This window comes from Cokeromyces recurvatus (assembly GCF_025118155.1).
Source record: "Cokeromyces recurvatus strain NRRL 2243 chromosome Unknown BX663scaffold_3, whole genome shotgun sequence".
NCBI classification, from domain to species: Eukaryota; Fungi; Mucoromycota; class Mucoromycetes; order Mucorales; family Mucoraceae; genus Cokeromyces; species Cokeromyces recurvatus.
Genome location: NW_026251389.1, coordinates 1,030,168 through 1,044,707, shown reverse-complemented (window position 1 = coordinate 1,044,707; position 14,540 = coordinate 1,030,168). Strand labels below are relative to the sequence as shown.

At 32.3% G+C, this 14,540-nt stretch overlaps 7 protein-coding genes across 7 annotated transcripts; 2 read left to right on the top strand and 5 right to left on the bottom strand.

Annotated features, from left to right (window-relative positions):
* Positions 1 to 57: 57 nt before the first annotated feature.
* BX663DRAFT_466771 (armadillo-type protein) lies at positions 58 to 2,116 on the bottom strand. The gene is made up of 4 exons (XM_051524062.1): positions 1,769 to 2,116; positions 1,501 to 1,689; positions 1,279 to 1,410; positions 58 to 1,216 (listed from the first exon to the last, which is right to left on the bottom strand). The coding sequence occupies exons 1-4, from the start codon at positions 1,976 to 1,978 to the stop codon at positions 155 to 157; spliced, it is 1,593 nt and encodes a 530-aa protein (XP_051386649.1). The 5' UTR covers positions 1,979 to 2,116; the 3' UTR covers positions 58 to 154.
* A 51-nt stretch (positions 2,117 to 2,167) lies between these two features.
* Positions 2,168 to 5,361, top strand: BX663DRAFT_483368 (uncharacterized protein; the record flags this gene model as incomplete). Its single annotated transcript, XM_051524489.1, has 8 exons — positions 2,168 to 3,015; positions 3,083 to 3,218; positions 3,289 to 3,800; positions 3,874 to 4,261; positions 4,329 to 4,700; positions 4,788 to 4,928; positions 5,004 to 5,096; positions 5,191 to 5,361. 8 exons carry the CDS (start codon positions 2,168 to 2,170, stop codon positions 5,359 to 5,361), a joined length of 2,661 nt encoding a protein of 886 aa, XP_051386648.1.
* A 355-nt stretch (positions 5,362 to 5,716) lies between these two features.
* BX663DRAFT_483367 (uncharacterized protein) lies at positions 5,717 to 7,269 on the top strand (the record flags this gene model as incomplete). The annotated part of the gene is made up of 6 exons (XM_051524488.1): positions 5,717 to 5,807; positions 5,908 to 5,915; positions 5,995 to 6,158; positions 6,235 to 6,400; positions 6,467 to 6,640; positions 6,742 to 7,269. 6 exons carry the CDS (start codon positions 5,717 to 5,719, stop codon positions 7,267 to 7,269), a joined length of 1,131 nt encoding a protein of 376 aa, XP_051386647.1.
* Positions 7,270 to 7,318: 49 nt separating this feature from the next.
* Positions 7,319 to 9,987, bottom strand: BX663DRAFT_497244 (gamma-glutamyltranspeptidase; the record flags this gene model as incomplete). The annotated part of the gene is made up of 9 exons (XM_051525889.1): positions 7,319 to 7,887; positions 7,947 to 8,196; positions 8,262 to 8,786; positions 8,885 to 8,981; positions 9,061 to 9,096; positions 9,160 to 9,303; positions 9,448 to 9,547; positions 9,615 to 9,707; positions 9,807 to 9,987. 9 exons carry the CDS (start codon positions 9,985 to 9,987, stop codon positions 7,589 to 7,591), a joined length of 1,725 nt encoding a protein of 574 aa, XP_051386646.1. The 3' UTR covers positions 7,319 to 7,588.
* Positions 9,988 to 10,217: 230 nt separating this feature from the next.
* BX663DRAFT_558286 (60S ribosomal protein L12) lies at positions 10,218 to 11,112 on the bottom strand. The gene is made up of 4 exons (XM_051531803.1): positions 11,104 to 11,112; positions 10,982 to 11,038; positions 10,301 to 10,733; positions 10,218 to 10,233 (listed from the first exon to the last, which is right to left on the bottom strand). Exons 2-4 carry the CDS (start codon positions 11,035 to 11,037, stop codon positions 10,225 to 10,227), a joined length of 498 nt encoding a protein of 165 aa, XP_051386645.1. The 5' UTR covers position 11,038; positions 11,104 to 11,112; the 3' UTR covers positions 10,218 to 10,224.
* A 171-nt stretch (positions 11,113 to 11,283) lies between these two features.
* On the bottom strand, positions 11,284 to 12,022 carry BX663DRAFT_497229 (uncharacterized protein). The gene has a single exon (XM_051525888.1). The coding sequence runs from the start codon at positions 11,997 to 11,999 to the stop codon at positions 11,310 to 11,312; it is 690 nt and encodes a 229-aa protein (XP_051386644.1). The 5' UTR covers positions 12,000 to 12,022; the 3' UTR covers positions 11,284 to 11,309.
* Positions 12,023 to 13,266: 1,244 nt separating this feature from the next.
* Positions 13,267 to 14,481, bottom strand: BX663DRAFT_497227 (uncharacterized protein). The gene has a single exon (XM_051525887.1). The coding sequence runs from the start codon at positions 14,440 to 14,442 to the stop codon at positions 13,393 to 13,395; it is 1,050 nt and encodes a 349-aa protein (XP_051386643.1). The 5' UTR covers positions 14,443 to 14,481; the 3' UTR covers positions 13,267 to 13,392.
* Between the last annotated feature and the right edge of the window lie 59 nt (positions 14,482 to 14,540).

The window sequence follows — 14,540 nt, the reverse complement described above, 5'->3', positions numbered from 1 at the left end:
ATATATTGTATGTATGCATGAATATATTTATATAAATATATTAATATATATAAATATATGTATAATTTTTTTTTATTTATAGAGGGAGAAAAAAAGAAAAAAAAATGAAGGAATTGCTAGTATTTTATATTTTTTTTTTTGTGTATATTTGTAATTAAGATCCAAAATTAAATCCACCTTGAGGAACATCCACATTGGATTGGAATTGGAATGACTGTTGAGGTGCCATTTCTTCTGTCATTTCATCCGCATCCTCATCGCTAAAGTAACGATCAATAATATGATATGCCTTTTTGTAAACTTCTTCATTTTGATGTTGTTGTAATTGGTGAATGATTTCCATGCCACCACATTCTTCAATATAAAGTGCATATCGATTAATACCATCTGGATCGTTAGGACGTTCTTGTTCACCAATCTTTAAAATATTATCAAGACCGTCAAGAGCAACTTGAACAATCTTATTATCCATACTTGTCAAGATTTCACAAAGGGGCTTAATACAACCACTGGCTACTAAATAATGGATTTGGGCTGGTTTATTAAGTCCACCAGAAGTAGCATTCACGATAGCCCAACAGGCTTCTTTACGTGTCTTAAACTCGGCTGTAGCCAAGATGTGAATAAGAGGAGGAATGATACTGCTTTCAATAACAGCATCAATCTGAACAGTATTGCCGGCTGTAATGTTTGAAATTGTCCAACAGGCCTCCTTTCGAATGGCTTCCTTTTTACTATTCAAAAGAGCGTTAAGGGCGGGTAAAACGCCACAATTGATGATGACTTGAGTTTGCAAATCATCGCCAGTCACAATATTACCCACAGATCTTAAAGCAGGTGTTTGAACAGAGGTGGAAGGATGCATCAATAATTCAACAAGTCGACGGCAAACTCCTGATTCAATCACAGCTTGAATACGATCATTGTAACCATCAGATAAATAAGAAATAGCCCAACAGGCGTCAATAAGAACTTCTTCATCAGTGGAATAGATAAGTTTAGCAAGAACAGGTAAAGCAGGAACAACCATTTCCCATGCAGGTTGAGGGTTTTTGCCTCTACATAAGTTGGATAATGTCCAAGTGGCGTTACGTGACATGGAAAGTTTATGTTGTTCATTAAGAATAACAAGGAGAGGTCCAAGTGCACCTTGTTCAAGGACATAGTCACGACATACTGCACTATCACCTGCAATATTACCTAATGCCCAAACAGCCTTAACTCAAAAAAAAAAAATCAGCTAACTGATTTAATATAATTAAACTTTAATACGCATACCTGTTCTTTAACATCAGGAATGTTACTCTTGAGTAATTCAATAAAAATGGGGACTGCACCAGCAGCAATAACAACTTGAGTTTGGTCAGAAGAACCAGAAGCAATATTGGTTAATGCCCAGGCTGCTTCAAACTATACGAATAATAAAATAAGCTTTTATTTCTATTCTTATATAAATATTTATATTTTTTTTTTCACCAATTAAAAAAAAAAATTTTTTACCTGTAATAAAGGATGACTTGATCTTAAGAATTCCACAAATTTAGGAACTGCACCTGTCTGAATAACTTCCTTAATAGGTGGATTCTTTTCTTTAGAAAGTAACTTTCTAAATTTCGTTGTGGCATCATATTGCTTTTCTACTTCATTTGAGTTAAGATCGACCATTAAACCTGATAAATTATTAATTAACTTAAAAAAAAAAAAAAAAAAACATAATAGGACATGTGTTAGTAAATGTGTTCAATAGATAATAGTAAGTTATAATTACGTTGAAATCATCTTCGACTTCAATATCATCTTCACTATCTGACATGGATGCAGTGGGAATGTGCATGTTACGACGCTTTGAAAGATTTTCTTCACGTTTTTGCTTTCTAATTTCGACCGTGTGTTTTTGTCGACGGTTTCGAACTTGATCGGCACCAAAAGCATCTTTGTTTTTGAAATTACTCTTTCTTTCTGCTGAGGATTTGTCCATCTTGACAACAATAAAGAAGGAAATGGAAAAGAATGGGGTGTGTGTGTGTGTGTGGAAAAAAAAAAAATAAATAAATAAAGGTGGTGTGCGCAATAATAAATAACAAAAAGCGTGTCACTGCGTAGTATAAAATAATGCAAAATAATGCTATCTATTTATTTTCTTTTTTTTAAAAAAAAAAAATTGTAAATGCTACTTGAATTTCAAAAACAAATTTTAACTGAAGTTGTAACAGAAGATGGCTTATTGATCATTTCACCTGGCTTAGGTTTATTTCAAATTTTATGTTCACTTATACAAGTTTACTCTAGTGGTAATCACCTTGTCTTGTTACTTAATACGACTAAAGAAGAGGATGATCTCATACAAGAACAATTGATTGCTAATGAAGTTTCACATCCTTTACGTCGTATTGAATATAATACATCTATCGAAAAGAGAAGCAGTATGTACCGTGAAAGTGGTCTCTTTTCGATCACCGCGCGTATTTTAGCTGTCGATATGCTGCTTGATAGAATTCCAACAACACTTATTAACGGCATCATTATTGCCAACGCTCATCGTATAAAATCCAACTCATTGGAGGAATTGATCTTGCGCATCTATCGAGAAAAAAATCAAGAAGGATTTATCAAGGCTCTCTCTGATCATCCGGAAGCATTTGTGACAGGCTTTGCACCATTGCAGACAACACTCAAGACCTTGATGTTACGCAAAGTGCATCTTTGGCCTCGTTTTCAAGTACTTGTGGCGGAAGGTTTATGTAATGCATCAGATAATGTCATTGAATTAAGGCAGCCCATGACAGAATCGATGCAAATTATTCAACAAAACTTAGTGCTTTGTTTAGAGGAAACATTGGCTGAATTAAGAAGGGCAAATCCAACTGTGGATGTTGGAGAATTTACTATGGAGAATGCTTTCTTCAAATCCTTTGATCAGATAGTAAGACAACAATTAGATCCTATCTGGCACCGTGTCTCACCAGCATCTAAACAATTAGTGGGTGATTTAAAGATATTACGACAATTATTAAAGTAAGGAGAGAACAAACAGATAGAAGTTCTTTTTTTTTCTTTTTCTTTTTCCTAATCCGTATTTTAGTTATTTGACTGCATATGACTGTGTGTCATTTTATAGTTTTATTGAAACTGTAATTGCAGCTAATACTTCATATGATGGGAAACAAGTTAGACAATCGCAATGGTTATTTTTAGAGGCAGGCGATAAAGTTATTTCGGTAAAGTTATAAAACTTTTTTTTTTTTTTTTTTGCTTTTTCCTATATGTATATACTTATTTCGATTAAAGACAGCAAGGAAAAGAGTCTATGTGAAAGAAGGAGATTTAGAATATAAAGACTTTCCAGAAACTAACAATAAAGATGACAGTATCCCAAAACATATCAAGTTGGTTCTAGAAGAACAACCTAAATGGGCATTATTAACGACCATTTTGGAGGAAATTGAACAAGACAGTTTACAGTTAAATGCAGGCGATGGTGCCCCTATCTTGATTATGGTATCTGAAAGAAGAACATGCTCACAGCTGAAAAAGTATATTACTGAAAACCACAAAGGTAGTTTTTTGGATCCAATTGCACGTAATTTTTTCAAATGGAGATCAACAATACATCAAATGCAAACAACAGTAGTGAATGAAGCAGCAATAACCTCTCACCAGTCCAGTTCATTAAGAGGTAGACCGCCTCCTAATAAGCGTAGAAGAGTAAGAGGTGGATCATCTACTGCATCATCTACCAGTGGTCGAGCATATACATTAGCAGAAACATTTCGAAACGATGTAATACAAAACGTTACAGAGTAAATATAGCTAATCAAAATTGATAGATACGTATTAAACAATTATCTTTTTTTTTTCACTTATTAATAATAGATTGGATACAAATACACCAGACACAACGGATAATGAAGACAATGATACATCCACATTTCAAGGCATTATAGTTCCAGAAGATGCGATATTAACTGATACCCTATTACCCACCTTTGATGAAATACCCAATACATCCCTTCTTACTATCCAATGCTATGATGATAATACTTACGAACAAGTCCTAGAAGACACAGAACCACGTTTTATTATTTTATTTGATCCAAATCCTGCATTTATACGACAAATCGAGGTCTATCGTGCTTTACATCCGTCTATTGATATTCGTGTTTATTTTATGATCTATGAAGATTCTGTTGAAGAGCAAAACTATTTAAGTTTAATTCGTAAGGAAAAGGAATCATTTGAACGACTTATTCATGAAAAATCAGTAAAGTAGAGAAACTATATATATATAATATGGAGATACAGTGAAGTTAACTTTTTATTATTATTAGGTCATGGCATTACCTTTACCAGATCAAAGAAGGAAAGAAGCAGAATTAACTATTCGTACGAATACACGTTTAGCAGGAGGTCAATTAAGAGTTGAAAAAGGACCTCAGTTAATAACAGTTGATATGCGAGAGTTTCGTAGTTCGTTGCCACCTATTTTATACGCAGAAGGTGTCAAAATTGTACCATGTACGTTACAAGTAGGAGACTATATCTTGAGCCCAGACATGTGTGTCGAGAGAAAGTCTCTAATGGATTTAATTCAGTCATTTAATTCTGGTAGATTATATACACAATGTGAAAATATGTCAATGTATTATAAGATGCCTATTCTTTTAATTGAATTTGATGAAAACAAGCCATTTTCATTACAGGTAAGCATAAAAAAAAAGGGAATACATTTGTATAATTAAAAAAAAATTGTATTTTAATCTATAATATATTCATATATGTTTTTAAAGGGAACTTCTGATATGAGTGAAAATATTAGAGCAACTGATCTTTCTTCAAAACTTGTATTACTCACATTAGCATTTCCTAAATTACGAATTATTTGGTCCTCAAGCCCACATGAAACCGCAAAGATATTCATAGAATTAAAGGTAAATAATAATATAGAATTCAAATATTCTTTTTTTTTTATTATTATTATTTTATTTTATTTTATTTTTAATTAGAAAACAGAAGATGAACCAGATACAGAAGTAGCAGCGACTATAGGAACGGAAGAAAATGACGATAGAGAAACGATTTATAACATGACACCTCAAGTAAAAGAAAAGAAAAAGAAAAAGAGAGAGATAGAGAGATAGAGAGGAAGAGGTGTGCCTAATCTATATTATTATTGTATATTTTTTTTTGTAGGATATTTTGAGAAGTATGCCAGGTGTTAACTCAAAAAATTATAAAATCATTATGAATCAAGTAGAGAGTTTAGACGAATTAATGCAGCTAAGTTTAAAAAGAATTCAAGATATGATTGGAGAAGAGCCAGGAAGAAAGTTATATAAATTTATACACACGAAAAACTATTAATAAAAGTCAAAGTAATAATACATTATATAATATTCTTTCTCTAGTATCATTGGTTAAGCAGTAATAGTTTGAATATATTCTATTATTGTTGATTATCAGAATAAAGAGGGATAAAAAAAAATACAGTAATTTATCCATTATACTGATGACATAAAATATACCACATTCATCTTTATTTTTTTTAAAAAAAAATCCCATCAAAGAGAAATTACTATATTTGGGCGTGATTATCTACATCTTCCTTTTAAATCGCCGGCCCCTTTATTTTATTTCCTCCATTATTTATAATAATGCAAGCTATTAAAACTACAATTTACTTTCTTCTTTTTATAGCTTATATATTATTATTATTATCATGGCTTCTCGTATTTTTCAACGTACTTTAACAACCTCTATTCCAAAATATAAGATTGGTTTAATCCCTGCAGATGGTATTGGTAGAGAAGGTAAAAAAACAAAAACAAAAAAAAAGGGCATATTCCAAGAATGCATAGCTATCTGTATTTGAAGCAAGACACTAAATCCTTTCCATTTTTTTTCTTTTAGTTATTCCTGTTAGTTACTATAAAAATTGTTATTTTCCTATACTATAATAGAAACTGAATAATGCCTTTCTCTTTCAAATTTATTTAGGCTGCTCGTCGTGTTCTTGAATCCTTAAGTAATGGTCCCAAATTTGAATTTATTGACTTGGATGCAGGTTTTGAATACTTTCAAAAAAATGGAACTTCATTACCTCAAGAAACGATTGATATCTTAAAGAACGAATGTAATGGTGCTCTCTTTGGTGCAGTAAGGTAAAGAAGAATATATATATATATACATGTATGTATTGTTTGACAATGATGGTTTATACCTTTTATGATGCTTTAGTTCTCCTTCTTATAAAGTAGCTGGTTATTCTTCTCCTATTGTCGCTTTACGAAAACATTTGGATTTATATGCTAACGTACGTCCTGTCAAGTCTGTTCAATCCCCTGCGTTTCCTAATCAAAAACCAGTAGATATGTTGATTATACGTGAAAATACAGAATGTCTAGTAAGTTGTATACATAGTCAAGTATATCGATGATATACATACATATATTAATAAATTTATATAAAGTATATTAAATCAGAAAGAGAAGAGATTGATCCTGAAACTGATATGAAAGTTGCTTGGGCAGATCGTAAAATATCTGAATATGCTTCAAAACGTATCGGTGAAATGGCGTTTAATATGGCTTTAACACGTCAAAAGCTTCGTTCAGAAATTCCAGTAGAAAAGCGTTTCTGGAAGGTATACAAATATACATATGCATATAAATATATACATTTATTCTGATGTAATATTGGCCTTTTTTTTTCTTTTCTTTTCTTTCTTCAATTATAACTGTATAGCATAACCCTCGTGTTACCATTGTTCATAAGTCAAATGTCTTGAGTATTTCTGACGGTTTATGGCGTGAAACAGTACGTAATGTAAAGAACAACGACTCAGGATATGATGATGTGGATATGGAAGAACAATTGGTTGATTCAATGGTGTATCGTATGTTCCGTGAACCTGAGGCATTTGATGTTGTTGTAGCGCCCAATTTATATGGTGATATTTTATCAGACGGTGCAGCTGCTTTAGTAGGTTCATTAGGTCTTGTGCCTTCTGCTAATGTTGGAGATCGATTTGCAATGGGTGAACCTGTACATGGTTCTGCACCTGATATCGCTGGTAAAGGTATTGCAAATCCTATTGCTGCTATTCGTTCAGCAGGTATGCTTTTAGAACATATGGGCTATACATCTCAGGCTTTACAAGTCTATGATGCTGTAGATAAGGTCTTGGCAGATGGACACATATTGACACCTGACTTGGGTGGTAAGAATACAACAATAGAAGTGACTGATGCTATTATTAAAAACCTTGCTTAAAAAAAAAAAAAAAAAAAAAAAAAAAAAAAAAAAAAAAAACTTTAAACTTTGTTTTATTATATGTCAAGTATAATTTGATTAATAATTGCAATAAAAAAAAATACACACACAAAATAAAATAAATAAAAAATAGATAAATTGTATATGCATATTTAATAGGCTGCTGCTAAACCATTTTTCCTTGGATCACTAGCAGCATGAAGTGTACCGTTACTAAATCTTCTAATGGCTTGAGAAGCAGATACAGTGCCCGTTTCAATCAAATTACGAATCTATATGTACATATTATATAAGAATTAATAGCCTATAATATATATATTTATATGTATGTATATATATATATATTTACGGCATGCCCTTTCTTGACCAACTCATTTAATATGTCGTTCTCAAATCCAGTCTCATACTGTACAACGTTAGGCAGTAATTGATGATGTATGCGAGGATGTTGTACTGCCTCAAATAGATTCTTATTGAAATCAAATGTATTTAGAATAACATTTAATGTAGCTGTCATGATTTGTGATCCACCTGAACCACCTACAACCAATAATTCATTTGTTTCTGTATCTTCAATAATGGTCGGTGTGATAGTAGATAAAGGACGTTTATAAGGTTCTATTGTAACGTAGTTATAACATATACAAATTCGAATCATATATTATTATTATTATTACCTATATAATTATAAGGACTGGGATATAATCCAAAGCTATTAGGAATACCAGGAATACTGAAATCATCTAATTCATCATTTAGAATAATACCTGTAACAGGGTCCATGAATTTAGCACCAAACATCAAATTAACAGTAGAAGTCAATGCGACTGCCCCATTCTTCTCATCAATTACAGAAAGCTGCATGGTTCCATGTGAATCATGATGATCATACTTTGGATGATAATATGAATACTCATGCGTTGCATCCTATATAATAATAATAATAAAGTACTAAGCTCGTTTTTTCTTTTATGTACATCTGTATACTTTACATCTGTTATATTTTCTCTCGTTTTATCAGCCCATGCCTTACTTATAATCTCATCTAATCGTACTTGATTTTTCACAAAATCTGGATCAGCAATTTCAGTACGGAAGGCATATCCAAATTTGAGAGCTTCCATAAATCTATGGATGGTAAGAGGTGTTGGACCAGTGACGTTAAAGTAATAAGGTTCAATTAAATTTAAAATACTCAGGAGAGCAGGTCCACTTGTAGGGCCAGAGGTTGTTACCACTTTACGACTATGATAAATTGTACTGATAGTAGGACGTATCTTGGCCTGATAGGACTTCATATCCTCAAGGGTTAAGATACCTCCAAGGGCCTGTGTGGCATTGACGATAGATGCGGCAATTTTTCCTTCATAAAATGCATTAGAACCCTCATTAGCAATAGTTCGTAGAGTAGTGGCTAAGGTAGGTCTTTTGATGATATCACCAGGTTGTGCAATAACCCCTGTGGGAGCAAACACTCGAGAGAATTCGGGAGATGCCTCGATCCATTTTTTAGATTTCTAAATAAGACAAAAAAAAAAGGGAGGGAGGGAGGGAGGGAGTAACATTATAATCTCTATTTTTTTTTTATCATATATGAAACTTTTATTTATATTACCACTAGTTTACTGTACAGTAGATCAGATACTTTAAATCCCTTGTCAGCTATATCTATAGCTGCTGTGAAAAGGTCTTTCCAGGGAATTTTTCCATGTCTATTATAAGTATATACACACATAAATATATAATCATGAGACTATTTTATATATACATATATAAATCAAATCTTCCTACCTTTGATGTGCTAATTCAAAACCTCTTATTTCACCACTAATAATCATAATATTTTTTTATCTTTATTTGCTCAATCTATTTTGTTCTGTACAAACTTACGGTACTCCCACCGATAATCCACCTATTTGAGCAGCCATTGGGTCCTTTACAAACATATCTCGATATGAGGCAGCAGGTGCAGTTTCACGGAAATCAATGTATTCAAATGTACCATTAGGTGAACGTATCAACATGAATCCACCACTGTTATAATATGAAAAATTCTAAGATAAAGATGTGGGGGTTTTTTTTTTCTTATTTATAATATTACCCGCCAATACCTAATATAAAAATAAATAAATATGATGCAAGTTTTTTCTTTTTTCTTTTTTCTTTTTTCTTTTATACATTTTTGTATGCATATTACCAGTTGCAAAACTATTAATAACACCAATACAAAGAGCAGAAGCAATAGCTGCATCCACTGCGCTACCTCCTCTTTTTAAAACTAATGTACACGTAATTTGTTAATAAAACTCTACATAGTTGTTTACATTGATAGATATGCTATATACTTTGGAGGCCAGTATCGGAGCATTCTTTTGTTTCTACAGCAACTGCACCCTTTGTTCCCACAATGAGATGGGGTTGCTGCTCTTTACTATTGTCTTTAATATATGTATATATATATATATTAAGGGATTTATTGATATAGATAGATATATATACATTTATATATTTCTTTGACACCTCTTACATAAACATACCTGTTTGTAATAATGTTAAGGTGACAAAGATAGAAGCAATAGTAAATACAGTAATTATAATAATCAGAAATCTTTGACTTTTTCTTTTTTTAATAGGTTGAGCAACATTAGGCAGTAAGAGTCCTTGACTATCTACCTCTTCGTCATCCTCTATTCTTATTTTAGTTGCAATTATATTCATAATAAGAAATGAAATAAAAGAGAAAAAAAAAAAAAGATAGGAAAAAAAAATTGGATCAATTCTAACTGTGAGATAAAAAAAAAAAATAATTAAATAAAATTGCGGGTGAAAGTTTAATACAGCAAAATCATTAATGTTTATTTGATATATTTTAAAAGAGTCGATCTCATTTTGAAGAAGAAAAAAAAAGTCATTAATGTTATTTACTTTATTGAATTTTTCCTAGCTGAAATAAATTTATTTTTCCTATACATAAAATAAATAAAATTAATATAAAATCCTTCCTTCACTCTATTAAAAAAAAATAACTTACAGGAATTTCAACTTCACCGGCATCAATAGCATCACAGAGATCCTTGGGGCTTTGACCATCAACAGTACAACCAACAGAGAAAGCAGTACCGAGAATTTCCTTAACAGTACCCTTCAATTCACGGGCATAAGACTTGAAACGCATGGTACGGGCAATTTCAATAACATCATCCAAAGAAATGTTACCGCTGTGCTTAATGTTCTTTTCCTTCTTACGGTCACGAACGGGTTCCTTAAGAGCCTTGATGACCAAAGAGGAAGCAGAGGGGACAACGGAAACTTGGGCTTGACGGTTTTGAATGGTCAATTGAACAGTGACACGAAGACCCTTCCAGTCCTTGGTACCCTTAGCAATATCTTCACCGACCTTCTTAGGAGACAAACCAAGAGGACCGATCTTGGGAGCAAGAGCACTGGAAGCACCAACTTCACCACTAAAGAATTTCAAGAAAAAAAAAGAGACATGTTAGCTAATCGATTCCTCTAATGTAACTTTCTTTTTTTGTAAAAAAAGAATTTCTCTAGTCTATATTTGCTGTCTATATATCTCTGTCCTTTATTTTTTTTCCCTATATCTCCCATTTCCCATCTTTTTTTTTTTAGATCGCTTGTTCATTTTTTTAATATTCATTTCCCCCATCTGTCACTCTCATTTCGAATCTATCATGAATAGTTTGCTTACCCAGTGGCACGAAGGTAGATAATCTTAACTTCAGTGGGATCAAACTTTGGTGGCATACTAAATTGTAAGACAATTATGTTAATGACATTTGCTTAGGCAAGTTGGATGGATGGTTTATTTACCTGTGATATGTTGAGAAAGGAAGGTTATAACAACTTGCACACTATTCTTACTTCATTAAACTGTGAAGTTTGGATTAACTGGTGGGTCCGGTCCGGAACTCTTTTTTTTTTTTTTTACCTATTGGCGGGATTTTCATCAATTATTGCTTTCTTTTTTTTCTCAAGTATTTCCACTTTATTATTATACTTTAAAAAAAACGTTTATTTTAAAATTTTGCATTACTATCATTATTATTATTATTATCATTATTTCTCATATCAGCTACAGTATCTTTATATGTAATTACAGCTTCTTCGCGTTTTTTAAATCCTTCATACCATGTAAATAAGCCTGGTGCCTTTTCCTTGAAAAAGTCACACTCAGGTAGACAAAATAAATCAGCCAGAACTGGAAAGACATAATAATCTGCCCAGGTTAGCTGCTCACCACATAAGAATTCACTGTCTTTCACAATGATACTCTCTAAGGCCTCCATAATCTTTCCCGCTTTCTCAAGTGGGCCCTTTGCGAATCGAGCAGTAATCTCGGTTTCTTTCAATCCTTGTTGTTCATAAAAGTGACGTGGTTTAGCAATGCCAAAGACAACATGATGAAAGACATAGTCGCATAAACAACTAATTATAGTTTCCATTTGGAGACGTTTAGAAAAATCAGTAGGAGTAAGTGAATTGTTAAATTCATGGTCAATGTAAGCTCGAATAGTAGCTGATTCAAACAAGGTTTGTTCATTGTGTAAAAGAGAGGGAATACGACCAAAAGGATGATATTTGTAAGCCAAATCAGTGTAGGGCGTAGTTGTTTCTAATGTATAAGGGACTTCAAGACAATGAAGTGCCATTCTAAATGTACGTGTAAAAGTAGAGAATGGTGCGCCAACAAGCGTTAAGGATGCCATTGTTTGATGAATTAAGTTACTGTGTGTGTGAAAAGTTCATTTGTTATTTTTCTTCACACTTATTAATAGTATAGCTATGTGACTGTTTATTAGATATGATATTACAAAGGTTTATTTTTTTAAACAGCATTCATATTACTTCAGCATATATATTTTTATGAGTATATTTGAACTATAGTTTGTGTATAATTATTTCTTTCACGATATAAATGGCTTGAATAAAATTTAAAATTATAAGAAACTACTAGCCTTTAGATGGGAGTACTATAAAATAATTAGAGATAGTATGACTATATCATAATGCCCTGAATGTTCAAATTTTTAGCTGTGATTGGTAAGTAAGAAAATAAATGATATGATTGATTGAAATAAAAAAATACCTGAAACAATTAAATTTAAGCCCTTTTGGTTGATTCTGATATTGCTACAAGTCTCTGTTCCCTGTGGTATCGTGCTCTTTGAAGAAAAAAAAACCCCTGCTTTTTGCTTCCTAACTGTGTAAAATGGGCACTGTAACTAGTTCATTTTACCCGCTTATGCAATACTCGGAACGACTTGTTTAACCACGTCTTAGCCTACTGCCCCCATCAAGCAGCACGTATGACTGATGGTACTTCAACTATCTTTACCCTACATATACTGTTATGATCGATGATATCTTACAATCCTTATATACGCTTTAGTCTTATTTTCACTTTCGGTTCGTTTGACATGTTTCATTTATTTATTTATTTTTTTGTTTCCACCACCCAATTATATATATAATATTTCCCTCCTTCGCCGCATTCCTTTTAATATTGCAACGATTTCTCCCAAAAATTATATCCTTTTAACCAGTAATTCTATCGAGTATCAATATGACTATTCCCTTTACTTTACTACTTTAGTTTAACATGATTCTTTCTTTTTTTTTGTATGTATATCTTTCAACACTTTATATTCAACTTACATCTCTCCGCGCATGTGTGACTTATAAGTTAATATGTATATAAAAAAAAATATCTCTTCAGTTATGTTTAATTTTAAAGACTTTCAGGAAATAAATTTTATCGTTGAGAAAAGTTTAATTGACAACGAGCTTGTAAGTTTCAATTAATATATACATATCAGTAGTGTTATCAAATGAAATATATCATAGTTAATGTCATTCTATTTTATTTTATAATAGAACATATTCTTAGCTAGAGGAATAGAGTTAATATAACTTTGCAGTTTCTTATCATTTTTTTTAAGAAAAAAAAAAAAAAAAGAAAGAAATGAATAAATATTTTACAAGTAATACGCGTCAAATGTACTTTTTACAACTACAAAGATATAAATTATAATACTTGTGTTGTTGGTTTTTTTTTTATTAAAAAAAAAACAAATATACATATATCTTTGTACATAATATTTACAAGTCAGCAATGTGGACAATCTTCTTACCAAAGTTTTCACCACGAAGAACACCAACCAAGGCTTCAGGAACCTTATCGATGCCTTGAGAGATATCTTCACGATACTTTACTTTACCACTCACCAACATAGGTGTGACTTCCTCTAAGAATTTTTGTTCATAGTCCATATGATCCATAATGACAAAGCCATCAAACTTGATTCTCTTGGTAATAATGTTTATGATGTTATAAATTGGTTCAGGCTTTTCACGGTTATATTGAGAGATCATACCACAGGCGATAATACGAGCAAAGTTATTAGCGACAGCCAAGACAGCATCCAACATTTTACCCCCGACACCTTCAAAGTAAATATCAATACCCTTAGGGCAATGCTTCCTCAAGAGTTCTTCAATATCCCCACTTTTATAGTTGAAGGCATCATCAAAACCAATTGATTTCAAGTATTCGACTTTATCGTCACTACCAGCGGAACCAACAACGTAACAACCCGCGGCTTTACCAAACTGACCTACTAATTGACCAACAGCACCAGAGGCAGCAGAGACATAGAGCGTGTCACCTTTCTTGGGTTTACCGATTTCGTGAAGACCATAATAAGCTGTCAAACCAGGCATAGCAAGGACACCCACATAATGACTAAGAGGTAAACCATTTGATTTAGCATCATTACGAACTACGTATGCCATCTTGGCATATTCAGCAGTAACTTGGACGTATTCTTCAAAGAGACCAAGACCGGTACGACCATAGACAAGATCACCTACCTTGTAATCGGGATTATTAGACTTTACAACAACTGACATAGTATCACCCGTCATAGGCTTATCCATAGGGAAAGCAGGAGCATAAGATTTAATAGACGCATCACGCATACGTCCTCTCATATATGGATCAACAGAAATTTCAAGAGTTTTAAGAATAAAGTTACCCTTAGGAAGCTCTGCGTCCAAATCAATTGTTGATTCTCGAATTTTCATATGCTCATCAGCAACGGGGAAGGTTTTAGGAACCTTGGTAAAGATGACTTGTTTATTAGAAACCATGTTTAATAAGAGGATAATAATAATAATAAAAAATATTTATAAATGTATATAAATATATGAAAAAAGATAGATTTATATTATTGTTCTTTTAATTTTTT

What these genes read in the sequence shown, in the direction of transcription:
- BX663DRAFT_497227 (XM_051525887.1), bottom strand. Translation starts at nt 14,442, where the DNA reads ATGGTTTCTAATAAACAAGTCATCTTTACCAAGGTTCCTAAAACCTTC.
- BX663DRAFT_558286 (XM_051531803.1), bottom strand. Translation starts at nt 11,037, where the DNA reads ATGCCACCAAAGTTTGATCCCACTGAAGTTAAGATTATCTACCTTCGT. An exon ending in ATCTACCTTCGTGCCACTGG is followed by an intron (nt 10,734 to 10,981) that starts GTAAGCAAACTA and finishes GAAATTCTTTAG; the next exon opens with TGGTGAAGTTGGTGCTTCCA.
- BX663DRAFT_466771 (XM_051524062.1), bottom strand. Translation starts at nt 1,978, where the DNA reads ATGGACAAATCCTCAGCAGAAAGAAAGAGTAATTTCAAAAACAAAGAT. An exon ending in CAAGTCATCCTTTATTACAG is followed by an intron (nt 1,411 to 1,500) that starts GTAAAAAATTTT and finishes TTATTCGTATAG; the next exon opens with TTTGAAGCAGCCTGGGCATT. An exon ending in TTCCTGATGTTAAAGAACAG is followed by an intron (nt 1,217 to 1,278) that starts GTATGCGTATTA and finishes TTTTGAGTTAAG; the next exon opens with GCTGTTTGGGCATTAGGTAA.
- BX663DRAFT_497229 (XM_051525888.1), bottom strand. Translation starts at nt 11,999, where the DNA reads ATGGCATCCTTAACGCTTGTTGGCGCACCATTCTCTACTTTTACACGT.